This window comes from Acanthopagrus latus, chromosome 12, assembly GCF_904848185.1.
Source record: "Acanthopagrus latus isolate v.2019 chromosome 12, fAcaLat1.1, whole genome shotgun sequence".
Classification (NCBI taxonomy): Eukaryota; Metazoa; Chordata; class Actinopteri; order Spariformes; family Sparidae; genus Acanthopagrus; species Acanthopagrus latus.
In genome coordinates this window covers 15,756,175-15,784,159 of record NC_051050.1, presented here as the reverse complement: position 1 = coordinate 15,784,159, position 27,985 = coordinate 15,756,175, and the positions used below count along the sequence as shown (strand labels likewise).

General features: G+C 41.2%; 3 protein-coding genes across 5 annotated transcripts; 2 read left to right on the top strand and 1 right to left on the bottom strand.

The window, feature by feature from the left end:
- The first annotated feature begins 11 nt into the window (after positions 1-11).
- Positions 12-3,227, top strand: rabepk (Rab9 effector protein with kelch motifs). Of its 2 annotated transcripts, none has more exons than XM_037116830.1 (8): positions 12-97; positions 649-715; positions 811-965; positions 1,224-1,379; positions 1,591-1,755; positions 2,440-2,589; positions 2,673-2,822; positions 2,939-3,227. In XM_037116830.1, exons 2-8 carry the CDS (start codon positions 663-665, stop codon positions 3,163-3,165), a joined length of 1,056 nt encoding a protein of 351 aa, XP_036972725.1. In that variant the 5' UTR covers positions 12-97; positions 649-662; the 3' UTR covers positions 3,166-3,227. The 2 variants fall into 2 exon arrangements, with proteins under 2 accessions (XP_036972725.1, XP_036972726.1); XM_037116831.1 differs by having other exon boundaries at positions 74-230.
- Positions 3,228-3,409: 182 nt separating this feature from the next.
- On the bottom strand, positions 3,410-7,320 carry hspa5 (heat shock protein 5). Its single transcript, XM_037116829.1, has 9 exons — positions 7,162-7,320; positions 6,454-6,604; positions 6,099-6,330; positions 5,843-5,980; positions 5,635-5,747; positions 5,143-5,533; positions 4,801-5,038; positions 4,543-4,710; positions 3,410-4,427 (listed from the first exon to the last, which is right to left on the bottom strand). Exons 2-9 carry the CDS (start codon positions 6,567-6,569, stop codon positions 3,859-3,861), a joined length of 1,965 nt encoding a protein of 654 aa, XP_036972724.1. The 5' UTR covers positions 6,570-6,604; positions 7,162-7,320; the 3' UTR covers positions 3,410-3,858.
- A 2,531-nt stretch (positions 7,321-9,851) lies between these two features.
- golga2 (golgin A2) lies at positions 9,852-26,238 on the top strand. 2 transcript variants are annotated; one of them, XM_037116827.1, is made up of 27 exons: positions 9,852-9,984; positions 11,318-11,476; positions 14,430-14,582; positions 15,267-15,313; positions 15,630-15,693; positions 16,391-16,450; positions 17,390-17,470; positions 18,042-18,080; positions 18,199-18,261; positions 18,584-18,677; positions 18,775-18,881; positions 19,118-19,176; positions 19,380-19,521; positions 19,729-19,818; positions 20,364-20,471; positions 20,614-20,701; positions 21,130-21,272; positions 21,442-21,660; positions 21,775-21,888; positions 22,024-22,248; positions 22,482-22,581; positions 23,071-23,162; positions 23,417-23,657; positions 23,853-24,014; positions 24,140-24,246; positions 24,498-24,681; positions 24,815-26,238. In XM_037116827.1, exons 1-27 carry the CDS (start codon positions 9,937-9,939, stop codon positions 25,078-25,080), a joined length of 3,255 nt encoding a protein of 1,084 aa, XP_036972722.1. In that variant the 5' UTR covers positions 9,852-9,936; the 3' UTR covers positions 25,081-26,238. The 2 variants fall into 2 exon arrangements, with proteins under 2 accessions (XP_036972722.1, XP_036972723.1); XM_037116828.1 differs by lacking the exon at positions 14,430-14,582.
- Positions 26,239-27,985: the final 1,747 nt, after the last annotated feature.

Genomic DNA, 27,985 nt, shown 5'->3' with positions numbered 1-27,985 from the left:
AGGCAACTATGGCAACTACGTTTGGAATTTGTGTCAACCAACCAACGTTGTCAACGTAATAACTTGCGTACTGTTTTCAACGTAGAGTGGTGTCAAGGTTGGTAGTTCAGTTTAAGCTAATTTCACAGTTTCATCCAGCCAAATAAACCGCTGTTATTGTATGGACGATATAAAGTTCTGCTAATGATACAGACGTCAGTCTTGACGGACAATTTCACCCGGAAGAACAGGTTAGTGTGCCGGAGCTATACGCATGCTCCTCTGAGTTAGCAAGTAATGTTAGCGTTATGTAGCGTAACGTAACGTTGCATGGCTCTCATCTCAGTGTTCACTGCCGCAAAATTCATCGCCGTTATGACAGATAATCATCAAGACTGTGTTTTGCAAGCGACCTGTCGTCAGCTGTTAACAAGAAAGTTACACAGAAAACGCGCATATCTGAGTTGCTTCGATCGAAGCTAGATTTCACGTAAGGGCGTCTGTGGATACCACCAGAGACGGGTGTAACTACGATCACAAGTGAAATCAACAATAGTTTGGCCCAAAATTAGACGTTTATTAGCTCTTTAGTTTTCGCACAATGTAACCAATAGATCACTGTCAAGAGAAGTATGAAAAGACAATAATACCGTGTTCATTTATGCACAGCATCTTGGAAAGCCATGGAGTTTCTCCCAGTGCTTGAACCTCTGGATAAACCCAAAGAAGGAATATGGTAAGTGAATCCAGATGAAGTACTTGCAGTTGTGCTTTGAGGGAATTGGAGCGGATAACTTGAATTTTTTCCGTAAATTGTTTATCCGTCCACAGGTACTCTTTGATACCCAGGGGAAGTGCTCCGGGTGTCAGTGTGGGTCATACCTGCATGTTTATTCCATCTGAAGACGAAAGAAAAGGGAGAATCGTTATTGTTGGTGGAGCCAATCCGAGTGGAAGTTTCTCTGAGTCTCATGCCATAGATTTAGGTAAAACATGTCCCGCCGAGAATCTGTCCGGGGGTATGACATCTGCATAACTGTGTTTCATAAGCCACTCTCACCAGTATTTGGGCTTTTGTAGATACCATCAGCTGTTTGAGGCCTTAGTCTAAACATAACAAGGACAACTTAAAACATTTTTGACATTGACTAGGTGTGTAATCTTTTTGTTTTGAAATTACAATCACTTCACATTCACATCAAAGGGTTTTCTTTGGGGTTCTTGGTCTTTTCTTTCTCTACCAGATAATCATGAGTGGGACATCCCAGAGTGGGAGGGTTTGGACTCACGGTATGAACACTGCAGCTTTGTGCCAGAGAGCTGTCCCCAAAGCCTGTGGGTGTTTGGAGGGGCACAGCAGAGCGGCAATCGCAATTGCATCCAGAATTTGCAGCTAACAGGTAAATCTGAATTCAAATCCCCCTGGTTAATGTTTGTGCTGGGTAACGTTTCAAATTTAGATGAGCTGTCTATTCAGGTAACAGTGCCACTTGGTTTCCATCCATGCATTAGCGAATGTTGTCGTGTTATGACCAAATGGATAGATTGTACAGTATGTGAACATAGATTACTGTACACTGAGTGTGATCCATCCTCTGCATGTGTGTCCAGACGGTGGGTCTCGCTGGAAGAATGTAGTGGTGAATGGCAAACCCCCCAGTCCCAGGACATACCACACTAACTCAGCCTGCCTGGGTGACAGACTGTATGTCTTCTCTGGTGGAGAAGCAGGAGCTGCACCTGTCTCAGACCCCAAACTTCATGTCTTTGACACAGGTTTGTTTTAAATTGCCTGCTGCTTACCACCATGTTATCAAATAGTACTTTACTATTGGATTGGCTTTGATTCTACTTTGACATATGTTGGTCAAAAGATTTAAAAGTTGTGAGTTAAATGTAATAAGTTTCTAAGTATGACTTTTTAAGAGATCATGCAATAAGTCAGCTTTTTTTTCCAAATGCTGAAGAAGATGGATTGCAAACAGAACCTTTGTAAACTTAATGAATGATCGTTGCATTGTATTCAAGTGTGCCAGTTCAAGGGCCCTGTTTTTTCTGAATGCTGGCTCACTGGCATTGCTGTCAGGGTGATGTAAGTGTTAAATGGTTTAGAAAATATGTAAACTTGAGTTCTTACTTTGTAAAGAAAGGGCTGAATGTAAGGTTTACTGCCTGCTGCTAACTCATTCCATAATATGTACACAGATGTATCTGATCTGATTTTTACCGTCATACTTTTCAATAACTGATATAAAATAATATAAAATTCACCTATTGAAGGTGTGAGGTTTTTTTTAGATATCTTTAATGCTAAACGCTAAAAAAAATGTCCTTATGTGCCATTAAAGTCAACCAAAGTTTGAAATAAATTACATTGTTCTGTTCCTTCATTTATTTGTATATGTCGTTGGGATGCCAATAAGCAAACATGTTATGACTTTTATCTTTTGGTGTTTCCAGCATCTTCCACTTGGTCCCAGCCAGAAACACAAGGCAGACACCCGCCAGCCAGACATGGCCACGTTATCATAGCAGTGGGATTAAAGATCTACATTCATGGAGGCATGGCTGGGGACAAATTCCACAACGATATGTATTCTCTTGACACAAGTAAGCCTGACTGGGTGGGGTCAACGCTTATAAGGTGAACATTATAAAACTTTGTTTAAAAAAAAAAATGTGTCTGTTTAAAGGGAGCATGAAGTGGGAAAAAGTGCAGATCAAAGGAGACATTCCACCTGGAGTAGCAGCCCACTCAGCTGTTGCGCAGGACAAGAATATCTACATTTTTGGGGGGATGACTGCAGATGGAGCCAGCAATTCCATGTATAGATTCAACACAGGTACACATTCTGACTATTCTTAAGTGTCATCTTATAAATGTGGCAGTTCAGCCCCTCTGAGAAAGAAAAGAAGAAAAAAGGCCGTAAGCTAATAATGTTATGCCTTATATTTGCAGACAAATGTAGATGGATCCTCATGAAGTTTGAAGGGGACATGCCACCCAACCGCCTAGACCACTCCATGTGTTTATTGCCATGGAAGGTGTGTGTTGAGGGTAATAGAGGTGAAGAGCAAGCTAGCAGCCCAGCAGCCTCAGAGACAATAACTCTGGCCTTTGTGTTTGGAGGGATGGACACACAGGGTGTCATTTATAATGACTGTATTGTCACTGTGGTGAACTGATGTGCCATATTGTTGTATATTTTCATTAACCAAATTTGTAATAAATTTTTTTTTTAAAGTGCCCCACCGTTTTTATTGGAAAACTGCAAATAGGTCAAAATCAATTTTGTACTGTTGATTGCTGAAGTGAACATTTAGTATATTCACTGGGTTTCTGAAGACAGCATCTATGAGATAATAGACAGCTGAAATGTGTAGTATTTGAGCCAGTAACTGTGTAAATGAATGCAATGAGACAATCAGGTAACATTTTGTATCAAACATTTATTTCAATGTCTTTCCAGAAGTACGATGACCAGATTCAATAAATAACTTTTAGCATTGCCTGTGAACAGAATGAGCCCTTGAACCCACAGACATCCCACTCATGGACCCACAAACAGCTCCACCCTCCCACCCATCCCCACACTAAGCCCCTCCCCACTATAGAACCCCATCAGGACTGCCTGAGAACAGCAGCAGCAAGCCTCGTATCCGGGCTGACGAATATCTCCGCCTTCCAGCGAAGAGAACACCTCTCACACATCGAAACTTATTTCAAAGTCTTTCAGAAGATTCAGTATTGTTGCTTGTTATCGCCACCCCTTTCCAACCATTCCTCTCACTATTTGAGTCCCATCAGTCCAATATGTACATCTACATGCCACTACCAGAGAGGCAAGGGGTGACAAGACAAGTTGACTTCAAACCTCCCTACAACTCATCCTTCTCATCTTGCTCACTTTCTGCACCCTCAGGTGGGGGTCCACCTGCACTACCATAGAGCTTGCTGATAATGGGCTGAACAACCTCCTCCAGCTCCTTCTTCTTGGCCTGGAAGTCTTCCAGCTCAGCATCCTGGTGCGACTCCATCCACTCGATCTTCTCCTCCACTGCCTTCTCAATGGTTTCCTTGTCATCATCTGAGAGCTTGCCGCCAAGCTTCTCCTTGTCGCCAATCTGGTTCTTCAGAGAGTAGGCATAGCTCTCCAGCTCGTTACGGGCATCGATCCTCTCCTTCAGCCTCTTGTCCTCATCAGCAAAGCGTTCTGCGTCGTTCACCATACGCTCGATATCTTCTGGTGTCAGACGGTTCTGGTCATTTGTGATTGTGATCTTGTTCTTGTTGCCTGTGCCTTTGTCCTCAGCAGTGACACGCAGGATACCATTGACATCAATCTCAAAGGTGACCTCAATCTGTGGTACACCACGGGGGGCAGGGGGGATGCCAGTCAGGTCGAATGTGCCCAGCAGATGGTTGTCTTTTGTGAGAGGACGCTCACCTGGAGAGGAAAAAAAAAAAAAAAAAATCAAATATTAGGCTTGTTCTATAAAAATGTATGTTGGCATACAAGGACAGGCAAATGATAACCATTTGAAATCATGACCAACTCTTACCTTCATAAACCTTGATAGTGACAGTAGGCTGGTTATCAGAGGCTGTAGAGAAGATCTGGGATTTCTTTGTGGGCACCACGGTGTTCCTGGGGATCAGCTTGGTCATTACTCCTCCAACAGTCTCAATACCAAGGGTCAGGGGGCACACATCCAGAAGAACCACATCACCTGCAAGACGGGTAATCGTTCAGTAAATAGGACAAAATTGGAGAGTTCATTTAAGTGGAAGAGATGCGATGTACAAGGAAGATGACTTACCAGTGTCCTCCTCTCCAGAAAGCACTCCAGCCTGCACAGCAGCTCCGTATGCAACAGCCTCATCAGGGTTGATGCCCCTGGAGGGCTCTTTGCCATTGAAGAACTCCTTCACCAGCTGCTGGATTTTGGGGATACGGGTGGAGCCTCCAACCAGGACAATCTCATCAATGTCGGTCTTCTTCAGGTCAGAGTCTTCCAGCACCTTCTGCACTGGCTTCATGGTGGAACGGAACAAGTCCTAACAAAGCAAAAAGAGAAGATTAAAAGGCTTGTAAAATATTAATGTTCATTTCAGTTGTGCTATAGTCATTCTTAGACAACTAAACTGGTTGTATAGCTTACCATGTTGAGTTCTTCAAACTTGGCACGGGTCAGGGTCTCAGAGAAGTCTTCTCCCTCAAAGAAGGACTCGATCTCAATGCGGGCCTGGTGCTGGGCAGACAACCCCCTCTTTGCCTTCTCAACCTCACGACGCAGCTTCTGCACAGCACGGTTGTCTTTGCGCACATCTTTGCCAGTCTTCTTCTTGTACAGCTTGATGAAGTGCTCCATGACGCGCTGGTCGAAGTCTTCACCTCCCAGATGAGTGTCACCGTTGGTGGCCACCACTTCAAACACACCGTTGTCAATGGTCAGGAGGGAGACATCGAAGGTGCCGCCACCCAGATCGAACACGAGGATGTTCTTCTCGCCATCCCTCTTGTCCAGGCCATAAGCAATGGCAGCAGCAGTTCTAAAGAATAAAAGTATGAGATTAGTATAGAGGAAGGCAGGGAAATGTTATATGAAAATGAATAGGAACAGATTAATTAACTATTTTCATAAGACACTTACGGCTCATTGATGATTCTCATAACATTCAGACCAGCAATGGTTCCAGCATCCTTAGTGGCCTGGCGCTGGGCATCATTGAAGTAGGCAGGGACAGTGACCACAGCATGTGTGACCTGGAAGAAAAGATAAGAAAATTAGATCCAATTCAAACAGTTAATTTGTGAGTGGTTTATTCTCTGATGTATATTATTGACAATTGTTTTGGTACCTTCTTTCCCAGGTAAGCCTCAGCAGTCTCCTTCATCTTAGTCAGCACCATGGCAGAGATCTCCTCTGGGGCAAATGTCTTCATCTGGCCACCACCAATGTCAACCTGGATATGAGGCTTGCTCTTCTTCTCAGTAACCTAAAGAGGAACATGTATCTACATTAATATACCAAGTATGTCGCTCAAACTTAACCTGTTGACCTTCGGACCCCACAACCATAACTTTAGTGTCGAACCATAAAGAGTCGAAACCTACCTTGAAGGGGAAATACTTGACGTCCTGCTGCACAGAGGAGTCCCCCCAAGTGCGCCCAATCAATCTCTTGGCATCAAAGACTGTGTTCTCAGGGTTAGAGGTCAGCTGGTTCTTGGCAGCATCACCGATCAGACGCTCACCTTCACTGGTGAAGGCCACATATGAAGGGGTGATGCGGTTACCCTGGTCGTTGGCGATGATCTCCACGCGGCCATTCTTGAACACTCCAACACTACAGGAAAACATGAAAAAATTATTACTCAGAGGGCAAATGTGTCTTACGCCATTTAATTTTCCTTACATTGTTTTATAAAATAATTGAGCCTTAAGTCACTTTTTTCCCCCTCTCTCTTACCATGAGTAGGTGGTTCCCAAATCAATTCCAACCACGGTCCCCACACTCTCCCTCTTGTCATCGTCGTCGGCAAACACGGTGCCGGCCACCAGCATTACAACCCACAACAGCTTCATCTTTGCTTCGTTGAACTCCGATCTACCAAAGAAATCTGCAGAGAAGAAATACAGTGTTAAAAAAAAAAAAAAAAAACGTGGCCTAGCGTTCATGACGTGGGCCTCTGCCCCCAAGTTCACATAGCTACCAGCTCATAGTTATGCTTTAAGTTACTGGAATTCCGAGCCATGATAAATGAGAAGTAAGGCATTTGACACAATCAAATGTCTAAAAATGTCAAACTTATACGCGTTGAAAGAACATGGGGAAAGTGGGTGGAGCACCAATGTGTCTTCCGACCACTGGCTACCGTTAGGATTTTTTTTCCCCTCGTCCGCCGGTAGCTGGCTAACCACGTTAGCGTGTCTAGCAGGCATGCGAGGGAAGATACACTGCTGTATCGAGCAGTCAAAATATGCTTTTTTTCTATGGCAGCCTAAATACCAACACGTCTTTTTCAAAAGGTTATGGTTAACTTCGGGTACATACACCACTTTCGCCATATGTTAGCTTAGTTGACTTCATCGTAATGTAACCGTCTTGAAATGACGTTCAACGCTGAAGAAAATACACTTGTAGTAGCATTAACATATTCACAACACGCGTACGTACCTTTATTGCAGTATTATCGGTGAATTAAGGGCCTTGACGTTGCCTCAGCTGGTGTGAGCCTCTCCTTGTAAAGTGTGTCTCTCTAATTTGTCTTTCCTGTATTCTTTCCTCTGTGAAATGATGTTGAATGAATTGTGCTCTCTCCATATATAAGCCGTCACTTCTTTCCCGTCGTGGAGGCCCGCGATTGGCTGAGCGGCTGCTCGTTGGAACGCGCTGATTGGTTCCAACCGGCACGCTGGCCGCCGCTGATTTGCACACTTCGAGTCGAGGCGACGTCACGACCTTTGCCCACTGTGCCGATACTGATTGGCTGTCTGTGAGCTGGATTCATGAACGCTGTTGGAGCGGTGACACGCCACTCCAAACACTGAGGAAGGGTGCGTTTTTCACATTTTGTACATTTGAAGTTGGTGCTGCTTTTTTTAAATGAAGGCCCCACATGTATTGAATTGACATTAATTCTCACGTTTCAATCAGAGCAACAGTGTGGCTACTGGGTTGGTATCATGAGTTGTTATGAGGAGTCACTTCAGTGAGTCAGAAATGTACAAAACCCTGTGTAATTTGCATGTCACTAGGTATCCTTATAGCAAACGTGGTTACATCAGATTATCTGAATTGCCTGGACATTTCATCAGTTAATGTACAAAATTGCAAGTATGTCTCAAGGCCTCCACCTTGAAGTGCAATTAACCTGTCCGGTTGTATCGCGCAACACTCTCCAGCCTAATTGCTCAGTGATCACATATTGATCAGCTGTAACTATTTTAGATATAACAGGCTACACATCCCCTTCAAACAAAATCCACTGTAGAACACTGTTATCTTGAGTTCAATCCATGACAAAACTCTAAATAGGTCAAGGTTAGGTAACCATTTGCCAAAGCCATACTTCAGTCTGTATGAACCTAAATGGGATATTTAAGAAAATAGTGTAATAAGTATAGTATCTGGTGTTGTTTGTGTTTATTTAAGTTACATGTGCTGTGTATTCTCAGCAGACACACACCCTTTTCTGTTATAGCTGGAGGCCTCAATACAAGGCCACTTGTATGTGCTATGTCATGGTAAATATTGGGATTAAACAGAACAGTTACAGCAAAAAATAAAGTCTGAAATAACTTAATTGTTTGAGAAATTAGAAAAGAAACAAGGTTGAGTTAAAGTTTGCGGGATTGTTTGAGGATGTGACACTGGCATCATTTCTGTATAATTAGTCACTGTACAGTTGATTTTTAGAAAGAATAAGGTCGACCACAGTATTAATATGAAGAACATATTTGATTGTAGTAAATTCTTCAATAATTCGCAGGGGTGGGAGGACTTTCATGGATGTATAGTCTAATTTAGACTGAAAGATGTGTTCAGGTGATTCTTGAGTCTCAACCTGACAGACTCAGAACCTTCATCAACAACCTGACAGTACTGTGAGGAAGAGGAGGACAGATCTTTTTTGACAAATGTAAGAATGTGTGAGAAGGTGTCCAGCAGCTTGGAGCACAGCGTGTTGTGGGACACAAGTCATACTTTCTTTTCCCTGCAGTAGAAAGAAGAACCATGACAATGCTAGCTGTACACTGGAAGAAGCAACATAGATCAGATGCTGGGATAACAGATCCAAAGAAAGACTCATTAATATTGATCACTATCAACATTAGTTCTAAAATGACTGTATTTTTGTATTTACCAAATCATATATATCATCATCTGTATGAGTTCATGTTCAAATTGCAACCTCCTTTCACTCCTGAATTCCGAGCATTATTTGTTGCATGTGTTACTAAGTATTACTATTAGAATAACCATTTCCTGACATCTTCCATTTAGAAAAAAATAGAGATTTACATAGATTATTCTCTCATAATTGACAGAGTGTATAATTTTTTTTAAAAAAAGTATATGTGGGATAGGTTAACCTGATTGGAAGTGTATGGATTATGTTTAGTCAATTGATCGGCAGTTCATTAAAGCTCAATACCGTTTTTTTCTTGCAAATACAAAAATTATATTGTCTCCTTTACACATAGAAATGGATATATATTTTTTAATTAGTATTATTATTATTTTTATTTTTTTTGCATTTTCTTTTTACTGCCACCAAAGGAAGATCCATATTTTTATATTGGACCTGGGCCATTTTTCTTTGACTTTGTAAGTTCACTTCTTACCTTTGACAGATCTCACTTATTCCTTTATGACATGTAATTAATTACCATATATATGGTTGATAAGAGACTAAAATCCCCATATATGAATGCCAAAGTATTTTTCTGTTCATATCTATTAGCCCTGTGATGGACTTTCTTCATATGCATTGTGCCGAAAACTGCCCAAATAAGCCCAAACCTTTTACAACAAGCACAATTAAAAGAACATCTCTAATAAACATGATTAAGATATATGTCTTGGTACTTCATTAACCTTTCTGTGTTTCTTGAATGTTTACATTAGTTGAAAGGTTAACAAGCCCATAAGAACACAGTCTAGAGCGTGACAGTTTGTGCAAGGAAGAAAAGTAGGATAACAAGTAATACTGAAGACAGAAAGAAGACATAAAAAGTCATAATTAATATTTATTTTGATTGGTTGTAATTAATTGAAAAAATAAAAGCAAATGCTATAAAACAATAAAAAGGTCTGTAGATTGTGATTTTTTTGTTTTGTTTTTTTTTACCTGAGGACAACAGACTGAACCCTGCGCCCCCTACTGGCAGAGACACCAACAGACAGCAAACTGATGACGTGGTTCGGTCCGTTGACCAGAGCAGCAGTATGGCCGACCAGAGCAGGCAAATAAAACTCGCTGCAGCTAAGAAAAAGGTAAAGTATTTTATAATTGAGCTGGCTTGATATCATAGTAAGCACTGGCAGTGACTCTCCTCTGTGGGTTTGTGTTACCGGTGTGGTTATACGTGTCTTTACGGAGCAGGGGTGTTGTCATTCCACGTCGTCCGACCTCTGCGCTGTCGCTTGTCCCACCTCTCTCGCTCCTCCCGAGGTCTTAATGCGCAGGAGAGACCGGTGCTTTCTTCCGGGCCTCTATTGATAGCATTAACTTTTCCAGCTTATGTGGACTATTTTTAGTTCCTAGAGGTATTCTGCGGCATACCACGCCGTCTAGACAGTAAGCTATTAACTAAACTTACTATCTTTGCCTAACGGTTTCATGTGTCTTTTCCAGCTAACGTTAAAATGTGGCAAACCTTAATATGCTAGCAAGGCAAGTTAACGTTAGCAATCTGGCTAACTGATGAATAGTTGGCTATGTCTGAGTGTAAAGAATGCCACACTGCAGTCGGGCAGCTTTCTGTCTTACCTGCAGGATGGCTTAACTCTCTGAGAAAATTGTCATCAAAAAGCAATTTTATAACAAACACTGAGCTATATCATTGTAGCACAGTTGTGTTGGCTGGATAGAATGACGGGGAGTGTTTTGACAGCTGACACCCCTCTTCCCTGTCCTGCTGTGTGCTTTAGCTAGGTGTGTTGTTGCGCTAGTTTAGAAAAGATGGCCTTATCAGCTGTGAAATGTTCGCTTCAGGATGTGGCTCGTCAGCACTCCTCTCTGCCCCGCAGTCTTCGTGAATGGGTGGTCGTGGTGGTAAAAATTTGACATTTCGCTGCGATCAAGCCCCACTAGTGTAGAAATGGCAGCTCCAGTAGGTCCCGTGTTATTCCCTCTGGTCCCATGCGACAGCTGTCACAGGGCCCCATCCCCAAACACACGTAGACGGTGTTAAACTACACATGAATGAACATTGTTTGGCACAAGTTATCGTATTCAGCTCGTTTGGTTTGGAACATCAAGCCCTTGAATTTGCAAGTCAAAGTGACAACCAAAGACATGTTCAACATCCAGTTTTATCTTCTGAATAGCTGATCTAGTGTTAGAGAAAGGGACCGGTCTATCCCTGCTTCATCATAAACCAAATCTAAATCATTCAGCTTGACAAAACTCTCCAGCTAAGGATGACTTGTTCAGAATCTAGTTGGTTAAAAGCTGGTAACAATTCCAGAGTCCTAATGCTAGAACTAACCAAATAAAGTATGATTTCTTAAAGTTGGCATCATATTAGTTTAGTTTCTGGCAGCCACCAGCTGCTCCTTGCATATCTCACACATCTATGGTTTCTTTTCCTTATGTGCTGCACAGCTGAAGGAGTTTCAGCAGAAGAGCTCCCCTGCAAGTGTGGGAGGAGAGAGGGGTGGTGGAGGAGGAGGTGGTGGTGGAGCAGGGGCAAAGAAGAAGAGAAAGGTGAAGGGAGCGAGCCAACACGATGCACATTCAACGGACAGAAACTCTCCAATCAATGTAAGTCAGTCCTAGTCTTTTCATTGGTTTTACCTGCTCATCACTCTGCGCTTATTGGTCAAATAACAACATCTCTTTGGTCTTGACAGTCTATCTGTATTCTTTTTGTATTAGAGCAACTGCTATAGCATTAGAGAGCCTATACTTGCACATACAATTCGTAACATAAACATAAGAACAGTTTTATGGTAACTGTGGTCTGGTAGAGCAGTATAAACCAGATAAAGTCCTTAATGGTTTGTTTTCCTCAAGTGATATGATTTGTAATGACCTGTTTGGCCATTGATTACAACAAATTTTGCCGCTGGTGAAATGATACGGCTGAATTACTATCAGATTGGCAGATGTATTCCTCCTTGCTATCAAGCACACACTGTATATAGTAGCAGTATTGATCCCTATCTGACAATGAAAATAATGTTTATCCAAGAAAGAGAAAGATACTGGACAAGAGAAATGGAGTGAACACTGGACATTGCAATAGCGGCCAGATATTTTATCAAATACATTTAGAATTTGAAGGTAATTGTATGGTAAAGTAAAGGTCCTGTGCATCGAAGGTGGACTTGACAGACTCTAGATTTTTGTCTTGGGCTTAACCATAGCATATTTCTTGATTTTAATGATGATGTTACTTTTGTGAAATTATCTTTTTCAACTCACCATCAGCTTGTCCTAAGATATGTTAGGAAAACATGTTTTATATTCCATATATTTAATGTAATGAGAAGTAGTCTTCTCTCTCTCTATTAATAGCTCTTTTTTGTCCTTTATGCTGCTCTGAATGTGGACAGATGTATAGGGACTGATCCAAACAGCAGTGTCTATAACCTGATTGGTAATAATTAAATAATTATTATCATGGAACCAATGAATCACATTTTTTTTGACATGTCAGTGTTAGATTTTATAGACTTAGAGACCAAGGGAAGAAGAGATAAGGAAATATTGTCGGGGAATGTTGCCAGTGATTTGGAAAACACAAAGTGTCAGTCAAAGACAGTCACAAACCTGTCTGTCTTAGCTCCCTGACACTCTATTTGCTTATGTGCTGCTCACCACTACTGCTACATTTAAATATAAAGCACAGTGTTTTTGTCTGTGGTCTGTTGTCAACGCCCTATAAGCAAATTTAGAGCAATAATGAAGAGAGACAGTCATGTGACTCAAGCACGCTGCATTCACTCACAGGGGCTGACTTTCAGGCCAGATTAACATATTAGATTTTGGTCAGCCAGGATAAACTCATGTAGTCTGAAGCAGGACATGACAGAAATTCCGGAAATGATGCTGCTAATAATGACATGGAGTTCCATTTTAGGGGTCAGTGCAAAGGTGACATCTGTATAGTAATGGCCATGCACTATGATAATTCATGTTTTAAAAATTTCCCTTCTGCTTCTTACCCAGACACTATCCAAATTGGCTTTATATGCAAAGCTGAGTTCGTAGGTAAATAATTATTGACATGGCACAAGTTATGTAAACAAGGGTAGTTGTGAGGAAGTTTTCACTGAAACAGGGTTTTTTTAGAGCTGATTGTAGATTAAATTGGAAGCAGGTGAAGATTTCTAGTCAGGGATTACTGCACTCCTCAAAGGCAACATACGGAAGAACTATGGCATTCTTATTCTGATATAAGTCTTGCTTATGTGAGTAATTCTTTTTCTGACTGGGTCATCGTGATCATTAGTGAGGGAACACACGAGCCTCAGTTTCTCTGCATTAGATACCTTCATCACTTCTAAACTTCCTCTGTCTTAGATTTCTAATAGCAGTTGCTTCTCTCTTCCTCTTTGTCCATATCTTTGTCACTCTCTTAATCGTTCTTTCCTCTTTCACGTATCTTTCATCTGCTCCCCTTGTTCCTTCTTTCCTGTAGTTTGACAGTTTACTGAAAGCACTTAGGCCTAGTCAAAGTAATGGAGTAGTCCTACCTCCTTTTGGCAACAGTCAGGTGAGCCTCTGTCTCTGTCTGTCCATTCTTTGTTTCTTCCTCTGCATCCCTCTGCTGTAAATAGCTGCTCCTCATGTGGTATTTAATTTTGTCTCTTGATCCTCCATGATCACCTCCTTGTTACATCAAGTGTGCATATTCTTTTTTTCCCCCTCATAGACCAGACAGCATGGGGCAAACATGAGGGCAAATTCATACATTGGTGCTGTGCTTTTTAATTCCATGTCAAGGGTGTGCATTCATGATTAAGACGAATAGATGGTGCAGTTATTTTGTCAGTGTTTTCTGAGTTGTTAGCAAGCTTCTAGATTTCACCATGTTATGTAGAAGTTCATTGTGGATGGGAAATGCTATGCACAATAAGTGGCATGAGCCTCAGTTGTTGCATGGCCTGCAGACATGCATCTGGGAAAACAAGGAATGTATGTGCTTCATCTATCAACTTGCTCATTGCTAGTTTTGTGTTTTTGTTTGTTGCTGTTGTTTCTGAGTGCCTTGTTTACATGCAGTGTCAAATTGGTTATTTTGTTGTTACAGATTATTACTCGTCTTGCTCGCTTGAGCTTTAAAATGAGAGTATGTGTAACTCAAGTAACAGAGAAGGGTCATATTTCAGGCATTCAAATTAATGTTGGCATTTCATTGAAGCATGACCCTATGTGTAGCAGTAATGGGAAAAAATGAAAACCGCGATGTCACAGCGATAGGTGACCGAGGGTGCTCTGTAAGCTATTTTCCACAAAAATAGATGCCACCAAAGTCCATCCATTTTTTATGATATTCTTCTGTCTTCTTAGATTGTGGACTATCACGCACTCACCTAAGAGAGTTAACTGATCTATAACCTTAATCTGAGGCAGTGCAGTATTCAAGTCATTTCCGTGCAACACATACGAAGTTTGACACATCACTGTGGTCTGTTGCTGTTTCATCATAACTGCTCTTTGTCTTGGCATTAAACCAGTGTGTGCATTTTTTGTATATGTGTCACATCAGGCCTTTGCAGATGCTGAGGCCATGGGGTCTTCAGTTCCTCAGCTGCTGGAGGACCAAATGGGCGAGCCCGGTCGTAGCTCACCTGTGTCTAACCCCGCTAGCGCTAACACTACTACTAACACTGAGTCTGTCAGTCACAACACTGACCTGCAGGTGTGTCTCTCTCTTTCTCTTTTCTGTTAAAATCTATCAGTGTCTTGTCACTTGTCATTCTAATGCCTGTGTTGCCATCACATGAATGTATATGCACCATTATGTGTACTGCTGCTGCACCTTCTGCTGTTACACCCTTTATTGCTATTTACACACTTTTTATTATCTTTGTTGATACACTTCTGATCTTATACCTTTTAATTGCTATTTATATTGTCTTATATTTATTGCTTCTACAGATTATTTGCATTATACCTTTTTGCCTTTATACTCTTAATTTCTATTACAAGTAGATGTATGTGTCCGTTATGTACCTTATTCCTGTCGTTCATACACCTATTCCCTTTGTAACTGTAAATGGTAATACTGCTAACTGTTTGCTTTCACTTTTATTTTACTCTTTTTTTATTTCTTTATAGATGACTTGTACAACCAGACGGACTATAAACATGACGATTCTTGAGTCTTATACATATAGGATTATATGCCATAGCATAAAGACTTGAAAGTCCACTGCAAATTGCTGTATTTTTATTAAAATGCTGGATTAAAACAACAGCTAATTTGTTTTTTGTGATAATGTGCATTGTCATCACGCATTTGTTTTCATCAGATGTTCTCACTGTATTTTCGGTTTTCCTTGTTGGTCAGTCTAACTCTGTCACTCTCTCTTCCTCTTTGTAGGACTATCCTGATACCAATGGCAATGAGAGTTTAACAGAGGAAAATAGGTGGGTTACCTGATTCCTCACAGCTTGAAACACCTATGTTTGATTTATGGATACACACAACAACACAGAACAGAGTTTGCATATTAATGTATGTCTACCGGGAAGAGAAGAAGGCACCGCAAAATATGCTCACCAAGGTTATGCACTGTTAGGGCACAACATGATTTTTTTTAATTAGACATTATACATTTGGTACATTAAGCAGTGCTACTGAGGCTCCAATATATGTTGCTCCTCAAGGCTTTGATTACTAATGCAGCAGAGTCAATGACATTAGTTAACATGCAATTGATTATTTATGTGCATTATCCTGCAGACCACTGTCTTCCACCGAGAGCTTGCGACAACTCTCCCAACAACTGAACGGCCTGGTCTCTGAGGTACGATTTTAACACCGCCAATGTCATCCTGTCACTCTCACACTCGCATGTCTTTGTTATACTGTGTAAGGCTTTTAACAATAACACACCACCAGTGACGTGCACTGTCAACTAGGGTGTGTTGCGTCAGTTCTAGGCAGGAATGCACTGGAAGCATTTTCAAGTTTGCCAGTTGTTGCCTGTGGATTAAGTACACTGACCACATTGAACTGTTGCACTAAACCAGGTTGACGTATTTCCCATGAACTTAATTTGGTTGTGCATATTCACAAACAGTTTACTGAGGGTGTTTTTTGAGGGTGTTTCCGAGATAGATATAGTTAACACTGACCTTTTATCTACTGATTAAAATGAAGTATGTTACTGATCCAGTGGCTTGTAAATATTATAAGCACCCAGTTTTTAGGGTTCTCTCAAGAAAATATGTTTTATCTAAATATGGTACAGTTGCTCCATATTTTGTGGTGAAATGCAGATGTTTCAATGCTGAATAAGCAAATTGCTAATCTGCAGTGCATCCAGTCAGTTTTAACATCATAAAGACAAGCCATCTGTTATTCAAGTACATTCGTGTTATTTCTCCTGAATGTCTACAGAACCAGAGTATAAATAAGGTGTCATATAAACTTGACTTAAAACATGCAATTGAATTTCTGTGTTGGAGCTGCATAAATGTGAGTGTCTTGTGTCATTTCAGTCATCTGCTGCATATGTGAATGGGGACAGTGCATCCCCTGGCAATGAAAGAGAACTCGAGGTAAGATGGAATTTCCATTTTTCAGAACTGATTACTTGTTGATATTTAAAACCTAAATTTGAGGTCAGTCAAGTAGAGTAACTGTATAACCACAACTTGTTTTTGGCTTGGAATCATGTTATCACACAAAGCCTGCATATAAAGTGACACTCAGCTCAGTATCAATGGACTGGATCAATACATCAGATACTGTGCCTGCTAGCTGGTTGTCTAAAGTGGTAATCCTAGTGTTTGCAGCACACTGACTATGCCATTTACCCAAAACTCACCATGACTCTGTGTGTGACGGTGACCTTTCTGGCTTTGTGTAGTCTAAAACCAAACAAAGCATATCAGATCTACTGCCCCCAGACTTTAGCTCCAACTTGTTATAATGTGATACAACAGTACAGGCTTTCTGTTGTTTGTTTGAATATATTATTATTATATTCTACAACGTTTTAGGTAGTTAATTTAAGCAAAAGCTGCTAGTGCTGCATTGCAAGTGAAGTCTTAGTTATGGTTGAATAATTGGCTGTCTGGCTAAATAAATAGCTGATATGTTGATTAATATCAGAGTAGTTCCAGAAAGAAGTAGATGTCACGAAGATGATGACATTCTGGAGATAATGAGGTCATGTTGACCCTGTCCACATCATGCAAATGATACAGAACTTAAAGAGAGTACAAGAAGCTAACTGACTCCATTAACCAGTTCAACAACCATCATTTATTTTGATTATTTGCGTCTCATCTCATTGATAAAAACACATGATGCACCACTTTTGGAAGGTATTATTGTTTACCTCCATGTAAATAATTCACTTTTAAATTGTTCTCCTCCTCCCATGTGTTCCTTATTTGACTTTTGCCACTGCACTTTATGCCTCTCTTTTTTTTTCTTTTCTTTTCTGTTTTTTTTTTATAATCCTTTACCGGGTGCATGTGTGCACGTGATAGAGTCAGAACCAGGAGCTGGCAGCCGCCCTGGAGTCCAGCAACCTAACAAACTCTCAGCTCAATACCAAGCTAGACCAGCTGGTAAGAAGCTGTGTGTGTGTGTGTGTGTGTGTGTGTGTGTGTGTGTGTGTGTGTGTGTGTGTGTGTGTGCAGATTTGTCTTTGTGTGATTGTAGAGACCCCCTTCCAGCCATCCTGCAATTATCACAGTAGTGCATGTACTGTAGACTTCCTGTATGCCATCTTGAGTAACCTCACAGTATTCATGCATGAATTTCATGTTATTAATTTATCTTACACTTAAGTTGATTAAAATACATTTCTATAAAGTTGAACCTCTGTGTAAGGAGCAGTTTGGTGCACAGCTGTCATAATTTGATGGGAGCTGCCTAATGTGTTTTTTGTAGATTAGCACACTAATAGCAATAAACTCAAAGCTTTGAATAAATGGAAAAAGTTAACATAACAAAGATAACATAACAGGTTCATTAGCTCACTACTCTGCTCTACCCCTCTCCTGTCTGGTGTTCAGATGAGGTCTTTTGTGCCAGAACTTTGCTTATGTTTTTACACAACTAGAATAATCTAACAATAATACTGCTGAGATGATGGTTCTTTCCTAAACGGAAATTTCTATCCTGTGGATCTGACAGGCACAGCAATCTCAGGGGCTCTCGGATCAGTTACAAAAGGTAAAAAAAAAAAGTTTCATATGTGTCTGCTCATCCCTGTCTCGATTTTTTTTCCAGTCTGCTGAATTTTCACTTCCGTTGTGGTCATTCATGAACTTTGGTATTTTTCTTCCCTCAGGAGCGAAAAGAATTTGAACAGAGATTTTCAAAAGAGCAGGGAGCCATGCGGGAGCAATTACAGGTAAGGTCTCGTGGCGAAACACATGAATTGAATTTCTCAGTACAAAAAAAGGCCTTATTGTTCTGCCATGTAATGTATCAGAGTAAAGAGTCCACAATGTCACCCTGGTAAAAACTAGATAGAAATGTGATCTGAGAACACACCCTCCTTATTCCAACACTCCTTTCTTCGATCATTAACCCTGACAAGAATACATTTTGTAGTCTGCATAGCATGGAATAAGCAACAAGTCTAATTACTCTTTAAAAGGTTATATTTAGTTGATGTTATTTAATGAGGGACTTGACATAATCAAATCTCGATGTTTCTGTCCTCTCACAAGGTTCACATCCAGACCATTGGTATACTGGTATCAGAGAAATCAGAGCTACAAACAGCACTACAATACACACAACAGGCTGCACGGCAGAAAACAGGTGTGTGTGTGTCTTTTATCATTTCCATCATGACAATATCTTACCCTTCACTTAGTTAATAGTTTGTATGTTTGTGTCTCTCTTTGTTTGAGTGTAGCTGAGACGGAGGAGTTGAATAACCGCTTGCAGGCATCAAAGCAGAGAGTCTCGGAGTTGGAGAGAACTCTGTCCACTGTCTCGTCACAGCAAAAACAGTTTGAAAAGGTAACTGACACTAGATTAATCACTCCCTACAAACAGAATTCAATGAGAAATTAATACCATGGATGTGATATATAATACATAAAATTACTTAAATCACAACAACATGTATACATGTAATGTAGATGGGCAGCACAGATGACCACGCACCTGTTTCAGGTTTTGAAAAAGGTTCTCTGCAATTATGCTGGCTATGTTTATTTGTACTTTAAATGATCTTTTTTCCTTTTTGTCTCTAGCACAACAAAGAGCTTGAAAAGGAGCGAGACAACCTGAGGCTAGAGATGTTTAGACTTAAGTAAGTCACTCTGCCTGTGCATGTTAAGGAGATGTATTTCATAACATTCCCACAGCATAAGCTTTGACATTGATGATGGTATTTAGAGTTCATCAAATTGTATAAAAATGCAACAGATGGCTTAAGCAAGTCTCCCAAGTCCTACCAGAATCTGGTAGGTTAGAAATGATGAACAATCTTTGGATGTGTGTGTGGGTTCGCAGCAATGTGAGTGAGGAGTCGAAGCAGCAGAACTCAGAGATGTCAGAGCAGCTAAAGCTGAGAACACAGGAGAATAGTGCAATGAGGCTGGAGGTGGAAGATCTTCGCAAGAGGCTCGAGATAGCTGACCTCATGTTGCAACAGGTGCGTTGAGACACAGACAAAAACATTCCACCGTATATTACTCATCTCTCTCGAACCAATAATTACAGGTGGTGAATTAACTCTATAGTCTAAGATGAAAGCCAGTGTTTCGAAAGAGAGCCCTACATGTTTGTTTGCACCCAGATGTCAATTTTTGTTTTTCGCATCCATTTCACTCCAGTTGTTGTCCTTTTTATTTCCCTCCAGTGCTCCAATCAGTCAGATCCCACCAGTGCAAACCAGCAGGTCCAATTACTGTTGGAAGAGAAGCAGCAGCTGGAAGCACACGTTCACCAGGTCTGTGTACAACAAACATTCTCTCACAGTATCTCTGCATGTCAGTCATAATAGTGTCTGTGTGGATATATTTGCTAAAAGTTATGAGTTTCGGTTCACAGTTTTCTGACATTTATTTCTAGAGCTTGGGGCTCTTATACAGATTAACTGTTATTTTATTCTCATGTAAATAATAAAAGCAACTCGTTAGCAATTAACTATCGACTAGCGTCCCTTCAACAATTCGCTTATGGGGACATTTACCTCAGCTACACCCATTGTTACTAGCCTCTTATTATTTGCATCAGTGACCCATGAGATGACACTTTTCTGCATGTGACCTCACAGTGTCCCATTCTTGTGAATGCGAAATCTCAAACACAAAATGATGAAGCGAAAACCTTTTATATCAAAAAGTCAAAGGTCATCATCATTGTACCATCATCGTGTTGTGCCCATTATTCATTGCTACAACTCAGGAACAGTAGAAGTATTCAAGCGGTAATTGTAGTTATATTAAGAAAGTGTTCTGACACTGTTGTCGTTTTATGTTTTTGCTATTGTAGATGATGGAGTCAATTGCCCAGCTGCAGACGGAGAGGGATTGTTATGCTGTGCAGATCCAGGAGGAGGGCCGTGTATGGAAAGACAAAACAGAACAGCTGCTAACACAGGTAAACCATGCCGTAACAGCAGCATCAACTTCATGGTTGATATTAGCCTTGAAAATAAAGCGACTGTGTTTTGTTTTGTGTTGTTTTTTTTAGTGACAACTAACTTACAAATTGATCTGTGTCAATCTCTGCGTCCCTGCAGGTGAATTTGGTTGCAGAGGAGAGGGACAGAAACATCAACCGAGTCCAAGAGCTGGAGGCTAGCATCACAGAGCTGAAAAACGCTGCAGGTAAAATTCAACAATGCCGTAATCAAGTGCTTCTTCCTCTTCTTTTCTTTCTTGCAGCTCCTTTCGTGATGTGAAGAATACTTCTGGTAAATAAGCAGTCCGATTATCTGACTGATGTGCAGCCATAATAGTGAAACAGCCGTTTGACAGTATTGTTAAGTAGTGTCAATATGTAAATTATTGCCCAAACATCTGTCTTTTTAATTCTTTTAAGGGTGCTTCAGGTCCCCCCCCACGTAGTCAAGTTAACATCAGTGACATCTATTCAATTTAAAAGTTTAAAACCTTAACACAATTCTGTTTGGAATATAACATTCTACATTATAATCCTAAAAGCTGTACTATACCTACATAGCCACTATAATTTGGTGTGTTTTGATGAAGCAAATGTATTAAACTTTCAAACTGTCATTTTACTTCTCCTCCAGCGTTATTGTCGCAGGAGAGAGAAGCTCAGGATAATGCAGAGCCTCAGTCCTCAGGCCCATCAGAGAGTGAGGTGGTGCTGCAGGAGGCCCTCAACACTCTGCAACAGGAGAAAGATGCTCTTTCTGCACAGTACCAGGCACAGGTATACATTATATTTTACATAATCAGAGAATTCTTTAATTAGAAGGACAATCTATGTGATGCACTTTAGAGCTACATCAATATATCTGTTTATTACATATTATTTCAGAGATCATTAGCACTTAAAGGTTTGAAGCCTCTATAATCATCCTCTGTAATATTTCCCCCAGCTGCGAGATAATGAGCAGCTGAGCCGCATGTGTGCAGAGCAGGAAACACGTCTGGGGGAGATGGAGCGGCAGGTGCAGAGCCATGTCCAGGAGGAAGAGGACCGCCGGCGCATGTTGGAGGATGTTCAGTCAGACAAGGCCACTATTAGCCGTGCTCTCACCCAGAACCGTACACTGAAGGACCAGCTGGCTGAGCTACAGAACGGTTTTGTCAAATTGGTGAGGCTGATAATCTTTGTGTTAAATTGACAGAGATTTCACAAATTAGGAAAGTTATTGTCCCAGAGGGTGGGAAACTGCTGTCTTTAAGCCAGAATTCCTTAATTTGCGCAGACTAATGAAAACATGGAGCTGACAACTGCCATCCAGTCAGAGCAACATGTGAAAAAGGAGCTGGCCCGCAGAATGGGTGAACTGCAGGAGGAACTGCACAATGTGAAGGAGCAGGTGAGGTCACAGACACACACACACTCCTGACAGACACAATTATGATGGACTTTCATATTGTTGGATTTAGAATATAATAACATCCAGTTTTCTGCTTCCTCTTTGTATTAATTCTCGTTGTTTCCTTGGCTTCAGCTGGAAATGAAAAGTACAGAGACTCAGGGTCTGATACAGCAGAGAGACCAGGTCCTGGCCCACTTGCAGCAGTACAGTGCTGGCTACCAGACCCTGGCCTCAGAGAGGGAACAGCTCCACCACCAGTACCTGCAGCAGATACAGCTCATGGACCGGCTCCAGCACGATGAAAGCCAGGGCCGCGTGCAGCTGGAGATCAGTCACAATCAGCTTAAACAGGCACAGGTTTGTTTTTCAGGAATACAGCCTTGTTCAAGTGACTACTGATAATTGATCTCAGTGCAGTGCAGTGAACACTATGCCCTTAAGAATAAGTAGAGACTACTTTAAAGTTTCTATGGTCAGTTCATTATACAGTATGTTCACAGTGCAGCATAACCTCACTTTCTGTTGCTGTCGCCTGTCTCACACATGTGCACTCCTTTCCATCAGTTTTGAATGACTGTCTCCCCCTACAGGAGCATTTGCAGCTGTTAGTTAGAGACAACGAGCAGCTGAAGGCTGAGGTGAAGGAGCTCCTCAACAGCTCAGCTCTTGCTTCAACATCCAGAGACCAAGGTGAGATTTGTCACTGGTACTGTAGTACTTTTTGCCCTTTTCTTTGTTTCTTTGTCTTTTTTTTTTACTTATATTCTCAAGGCTTCTTCATAATACATTTAATTATGTGACCAAAAAATGTACTCCGGTTCCCTTCCTAGACTTTCATGTGGTTGTGACCAAAATATTCAACAGCATAATGGCTTTCTAGTTTCACACTGTTTTCTGGAATATTAATAAAACACAAGAAAGTTCTCAGAAACTGAAAACTGTAGTCTTTCATCTGAAACCTTCTACTAACTGACCTGCAGCACCAGTAGTGTCAGACATACGGTGTCAGTCTATCCTGTGCAACCTGCAGGCAATGAAAGTAATGGCAGCAGCAGTTTTTGACTGATGCGTTACCTGTCGTTCATCTGTGTTGCAGTCAAAAATTACTTACTTAAGAAAATGTAAAATGAACAACTGGTAAGGTCTACTAATACTTTAAATTTGTCATTATGTCACTAGGCGATGGCGTGGAAAGCCAGTCCCTGCAGGAGAGCCCAAAGAAATCCACCTCCATTGTTATCCCCAATGACTTTGAGAGCCAGAAAGAGATGGTGAGGACGGTGATGAATGTTTGTCCACATAAACTCTTAGAGGCTTTCTCATTTTCGCTTCACCTTGCCTTTCAGTACACATAATGAAGGCCTAAATCAAGTTTAAAGGTGTATGCCAGTTTGGATGATTTTTTTTTTTTTTCGTCTGCATAAAAATAAATCAATGATAAAGATTTGAAATTCAGAAGGTTTACGACTACATATGACATCTCCATGGCATATGACCCTATTTCTCCACCCCCCTTTTCCCACAGGAGGAGTTTATCCGAGGAGCTTTGGCTCAGTTGGAGGCGGAGAGGGACGAGGCCAGAAGGCAACTGGAGGAAGAGCACAGGCTGCACATGGCAGCCCGGCACCAGACCGCACTGGCCCTCAGCCTTGAACACCAACACTACAGCCACCAACCTGCTCATGAACAGCATCATGAGCACGAGCACGATCACGATCACACTCAGGACCACCACAGTCACTGTGAACACAGTCATGATCATTCAGGTGAGGAAGTCTGGGAACAACCATGTATATTTTGACTACACCTCTGTAGTGTAGAACAATGGGTGTATTCAAATATGTTATTTTTATTACAGCTAAACCTAATTACAATTAAAAATGACTTCTAATTATATAGATAAAAAAACATGTTGAGTGCACTATGTGAACCAGCTTTATACTTTGCTTTCCTCTTTCCAGAAGGAGGAGTACCAGTGGAAGTTCATCAGGCCCTGCAAGCTGCCATGGAGAAGCTTCAGCAGCGATTCACCTCCCTCATGCAAGAGAAGGCAGACCTGAAGGAGAGGGTGGAGGAGCTGGAGCACCGCTGCATCCAGCTGTCTGGAGAGACAGACACTATTGGTGAGACAGTAGTAGTAGTAGCAGTAAAAATAAAGCTTTGGTTGAGTGAAATACTTTGTCAGGACGATAGAAGAACGTATCAGCATTCTAACATCTGTGAATGTGTTCTCTGTGTGTCCTTCCAGGGGAGTACATAGCCCTGTACCAGAGTCAGCGGGCCATCATGAAGCAGAAACACCACGAGAAGGAGCAGTACATCAGCATGCTGGCCCAGGACAAGGAGGAGATGAAGGTACTGTATATGCAACGTTTTTTTATTGAGAATCAGTGCGGTCCAATGAAAAAAGTCTCTGAAATTAGATGAATTTAGATTTGAGTGTCTAAACAGCTTCTTCTTCTCACATCTTAAAAAATCACGGGTCTTCATCACACAATGGAAAGATAATCACGCTTGCGTCAGTTATCATGTTTAAAAATGGTTTTGTCTTCTCTTCCCAACTAACATTTATTCTGTACGCGTCCTTGCTGTTGTGTCTCCATCAGGCAAAGCTGGCAGAGCTGCAGGATCTGGTGATGAGGCTGGTGGCTGAGAGGAACGAATGGTACAGCCGCTACACCGGAGCTGCAGGCCAAGTGAACCCCGACCTGCTTCCTGTTGGAGAGGATCACGCTCACTCAGTGCACCAAGCACACGCACACACAGAGCTTAATGCTGCCAGCGGAGCAGGTAGGCACAGCCAGTAGACCTGCATGTGCTTCATCATAAATCAAAGCAAAACCAATTATCTGCTGTTGTTTAATGCTGGAATAAGACAGACTGGAAACAAAAAATAACTTCTCCCCTTCTGTCTGTGCTGCAGAAGCCATGGAGGTCATCCCTCTGTCAGAGCCCACCACAGGTCCAGAAGCCCCCTCGTCCCAGACGCTTCCAACCGGGTCAGCCCAGACCGACTCCAGGTCCCGGGGGCCCAAAGAGGACGGCACAGCCCAGCAGATCATGCAGCTGCTCCAGGAGATCCAGAACCCCCAGGCACTAAGATCACCCCCCTTCCTCGGGGAGAACCCCTGCATCCCCTTCTTCTACCGGCCTGACGAACAGGACGAAGTCAAGATCCTGGTGGTGTGAGGTGTGGGTGTGACAGAGGCTGGCGTGTTGTCGTGTGTGTGTGTGAGAGATAATGGACATGTCTTGAAGTCTGGGGAATATTGAACACCACAGTTTACCATATTTGAAGCTTATTTATCATATTCACAAACACTTGGAAAACTGGTCACAGATGTGTGAAACATTAAAAAGCCCCTTCTCTGTTCTGTGTGTTCGCTATGATGTGTGCACAGTTTAAAAAATTGAAGAGTTTGTTGTTTTTATGTTTTGCTTTCTTTTTTGATGCTCTTCCCAGAGATGAGATAATCAGTATTCCTTAACAAAATCTGATTTTTCTCCTTACCACAATTTTTAATTCCATCCTTCCTCTTGTCTCCCGTCTTACACACAAGTGCAATAAAAGGGGTCGTATATTCTGTCCCCCTCGCTGAAAAAGTACTTAAAGAGCTGTTTGAAAAAAATAAGTAGCCTGTTTGTGTGCAACTTTTTTTAGTGCAAATCTCAGTTTTACACAATTCACTGTACAAATGCCAAAAAAGAGCATCACGTTTGAATGTAATAACCTAAATATTTACCTGTATGTTTTTGTAATGGGAGGATAAGTGGTGGCGGTGTAAAAGGGGAGAAAGAGTAGAAGAGATAATAGAGTGAAGCGCAAGTCAAGTGCACATAAAAGCTTTTGAACTGTAGGCGCTGTTCTTATTTCAAAGTCAAGAGCTCGCTAGTTACACAGTTAGGTCCAGGAAGGTGAAGGCAGGTGTCGCAGATTGATACTGCTCCTGAAACTACATTTTCTTTACATCGTCTTTGTCCTCCAAACACTGAAAATAAGTTGTTGGTGTTAATGTATGTGAAGCGTTTTGTGTCGTGATGTCAAACATCCTGTTAGACTGAGAAAAGTCAGCACCGTTACAAAAAAGGTGTTTCTGTCTGTAGGGGGATAGATGCAATTTAAAGACCACATGAAGACAAAAATACATTTTAGTCAAACTTATTAAGGCATTATTTTCTCATTAGAAGGTTGTCTTCTTGTATTCTGATAAATAAGAGCTTGGGGTGCGATGCTAGAGGCTGCTTTTCAAAATATTGTCTGCAAGTTGGTCTTTCTTTTTATCTTGTGTGATGGATACCGAGGTGCAGTCACTTGAGGAAATTACAGTAAACATGGTGTTAATGTAACTCTTGATCTGCACTCACAGTTGATCTTCCTTCTCCAGAGATATTTGGCTGGTGTCATCACAAACTCTCAAGTCATGAAAATATTTATTGTTTTCCTTCATCCATATCTGAGCTCTAACTTCATGGGGTCTTTAAGTTTAAAGACAAATCAACATTATTTCTGTTCTGTTACATTTGCCTGTAGTTCCACATATCAAAGATGAATTAATGCACATCCTTTACAACTGGACTGTGAGCGGAAGTGAGGCGCGCGTGTCCTCTTCAGCCGAAATTTGCGTCTGTTGCGACTTTTTGTTTTCTTTTGAATTCTATCAGATTATATAAGTATGATTGCACTAAAACTGTACAAAGCTTCTCATTCAGCTCTGTCCTCTCTGGCTGGTTGGACAGACGACTTTTCTACCACAGAGCCTCTCAGCTGGGCTTTATAAGTTCTGTGGAGAAAAAGGGGGAATCCTATGAAGCAACGCGCCAATCGAGCTGAGGGTTCCGACTGAAGCGGATTTGATTGAAAGTGCGATGGTGCGCGTGTGTGCAGTGTTGTGCTGCGAGGGAGAAGGAGGAGGTTGTGTAAATATAAGAAGGCGGCGAAATCAACGAGATTGCTCACTTTAAGAAGTCGTGGTGTTATTCCCGAAAGATGAGAGGGACCAATCAGAATTCAAGAAAAGGAGCAACTCTTTCCAAAAACTGGAGAACAAAACGAGTCAAATTTGTCATGTTCATGCGCCTGCAGCCAGCAAAACTTGAGTACATCATCTTTGGGCATTAAAAGCAAGAAATTAGGTAGGATCCCAACATCTGGACCGACTTTATACCCTTTTTTTTTAAAAGACATTTCTGATGTATGCTTTAAGAGAGAGATGCTCATATTCACAAAAATGTAGATCGGAGGATGAATGTATTGACATCTTCAGCTTAGAGCTCTTTCCATTTACAGCCTATAACTCAGAGCTACGCTATCACAGTTTTTCCATCGCAGATCAAATCATGGCAGAGGCCTCTGTTTTGTGAGAGTCTCCCCATGATTGCAATGTGCAAGGACACGAGGGTCTCACTGTGATACACACAAAAAAACCAACCTTTTTTTTGGAGGTATTGCGCCCTCTTAATGTGGATTTCTTTGAAATTTAAGGTCCTCTCCTTAGGACACATTTGCTCATTTATGAAATTGCACATGTAATATTTATCACTAAAAGAGTTTAGTGCAGGTTCTGGTATTTTAAGCCTATGATAGAAAGCAAGATGTAATTTAAAATATAGGATATTTGGTGGCCATATGTACTTGGTGTTTTTTACAGAGAAAGTAAACAGCACTGTGTCTACCCTAAACCACAGCACTTAAAAAATGTTAATAAATGCTGTGGTTACTCTCATTGTTGATTTTTTTTTTATTCCTCGCTTCTTAGCATTCTGTCACTTTTTTTAGTTTCCTTTGAAACACACCACAAAGTATGATTTTTTTTTCCCCCCTCTTTTCTCCATTTTGCTTTTTTGGGAGTGGGCAGACCAAGAGGTAAATATACATTAAAATCCTTTTAGTGTTGTTTCGGGGCTTGTAAAATAACAAAAACAATGTGGATAAAAATGACTTCCCACGCTTTCTAATTCACTGTTAAATATGTTATGCGTGATTGAAACAAATAGCAATGAGAAAGCATTTATTGTCTTTACTGTACAAGAGGTGGTGTGTATATACTGTAACTGTGTAACATATTGTATATTCATTATGCCTGGTGTGTGGGGA

What these genes read in the sequence shown, in the direction of transcription:
- rabepk (XM_037116830.1), top strand. Translation starts at nt 663, where the DNA reads ATGGAGTTTCTCCCAGTGCTTGAACCTCTGGATAAACCCAAAGAAGGA. An exon ending in AAACCCAAAGAAGGAATATG is followed by an intron (nt 716 to 810) that starts GTAAGTGAATCC and finishes ATCCGTCCACAG; the next exon opens with GTACTCTTTGATACCCAGGG. An exon ending in TATGTATTCTCTTGACACAA is followed by an intron (nt 2,590 to 2,672) that starts GTAAGCCTGACT and finishes GTCTGTTTAAAG; the next exon opens with GGAGCATGAAGTGGGAAAAA.
- hspa5 (XM_037116829.1), bottom strand. Translation starts at nt 6,569, where the DNA reads ATGAAGCTGTTGTGGGTTGTAATGCTGGTGGCCGGCACCGTGTTTGCC. An exon ending in AGGCTTACCTGGGAAAGAAG is followed by an intron (nt 5,748 to 5,842) that starts GTACCAAAACAA and finishes CTTTTCTTCCAG; the next exon opens with GTCACACATGCTGTGGTCAC. An exon ending in AGTTTGAAGAACTCAACATG is followed by an intron (nt 5,039 to 5,142) that starts GTAAGCTATACA and finishes TTGCTTTGTTAG; the next exon opens with GACTTGTTCCGTTCCACCAT.
- golga2 (XM_037116827.1), top strand. Translation starts at nt 9,937, where the DNA reads ATGGCCGACCAGAGCAGGCAAATAAAACTCGCTGCAGCTAAGAAAAAG. An exon ending in GTCACAACACTGACCTGCAG is followed by an intron (nt 14,583 to 15,266) that starts GTGTGTCTCTCT and finishes TCCTCTTTGTAG; the next exon opens with GACTATCCTGATACCAATGG. An exon ending in TTGAGAGCCAGAAAGAGATG is followed by an intron (nt 23,163 to 23,416) that starts GTGAGGACGGTG and finishes CTTTTCCCACAG; the next exon opens with GAGGAGTTTATCCGAGGAGC.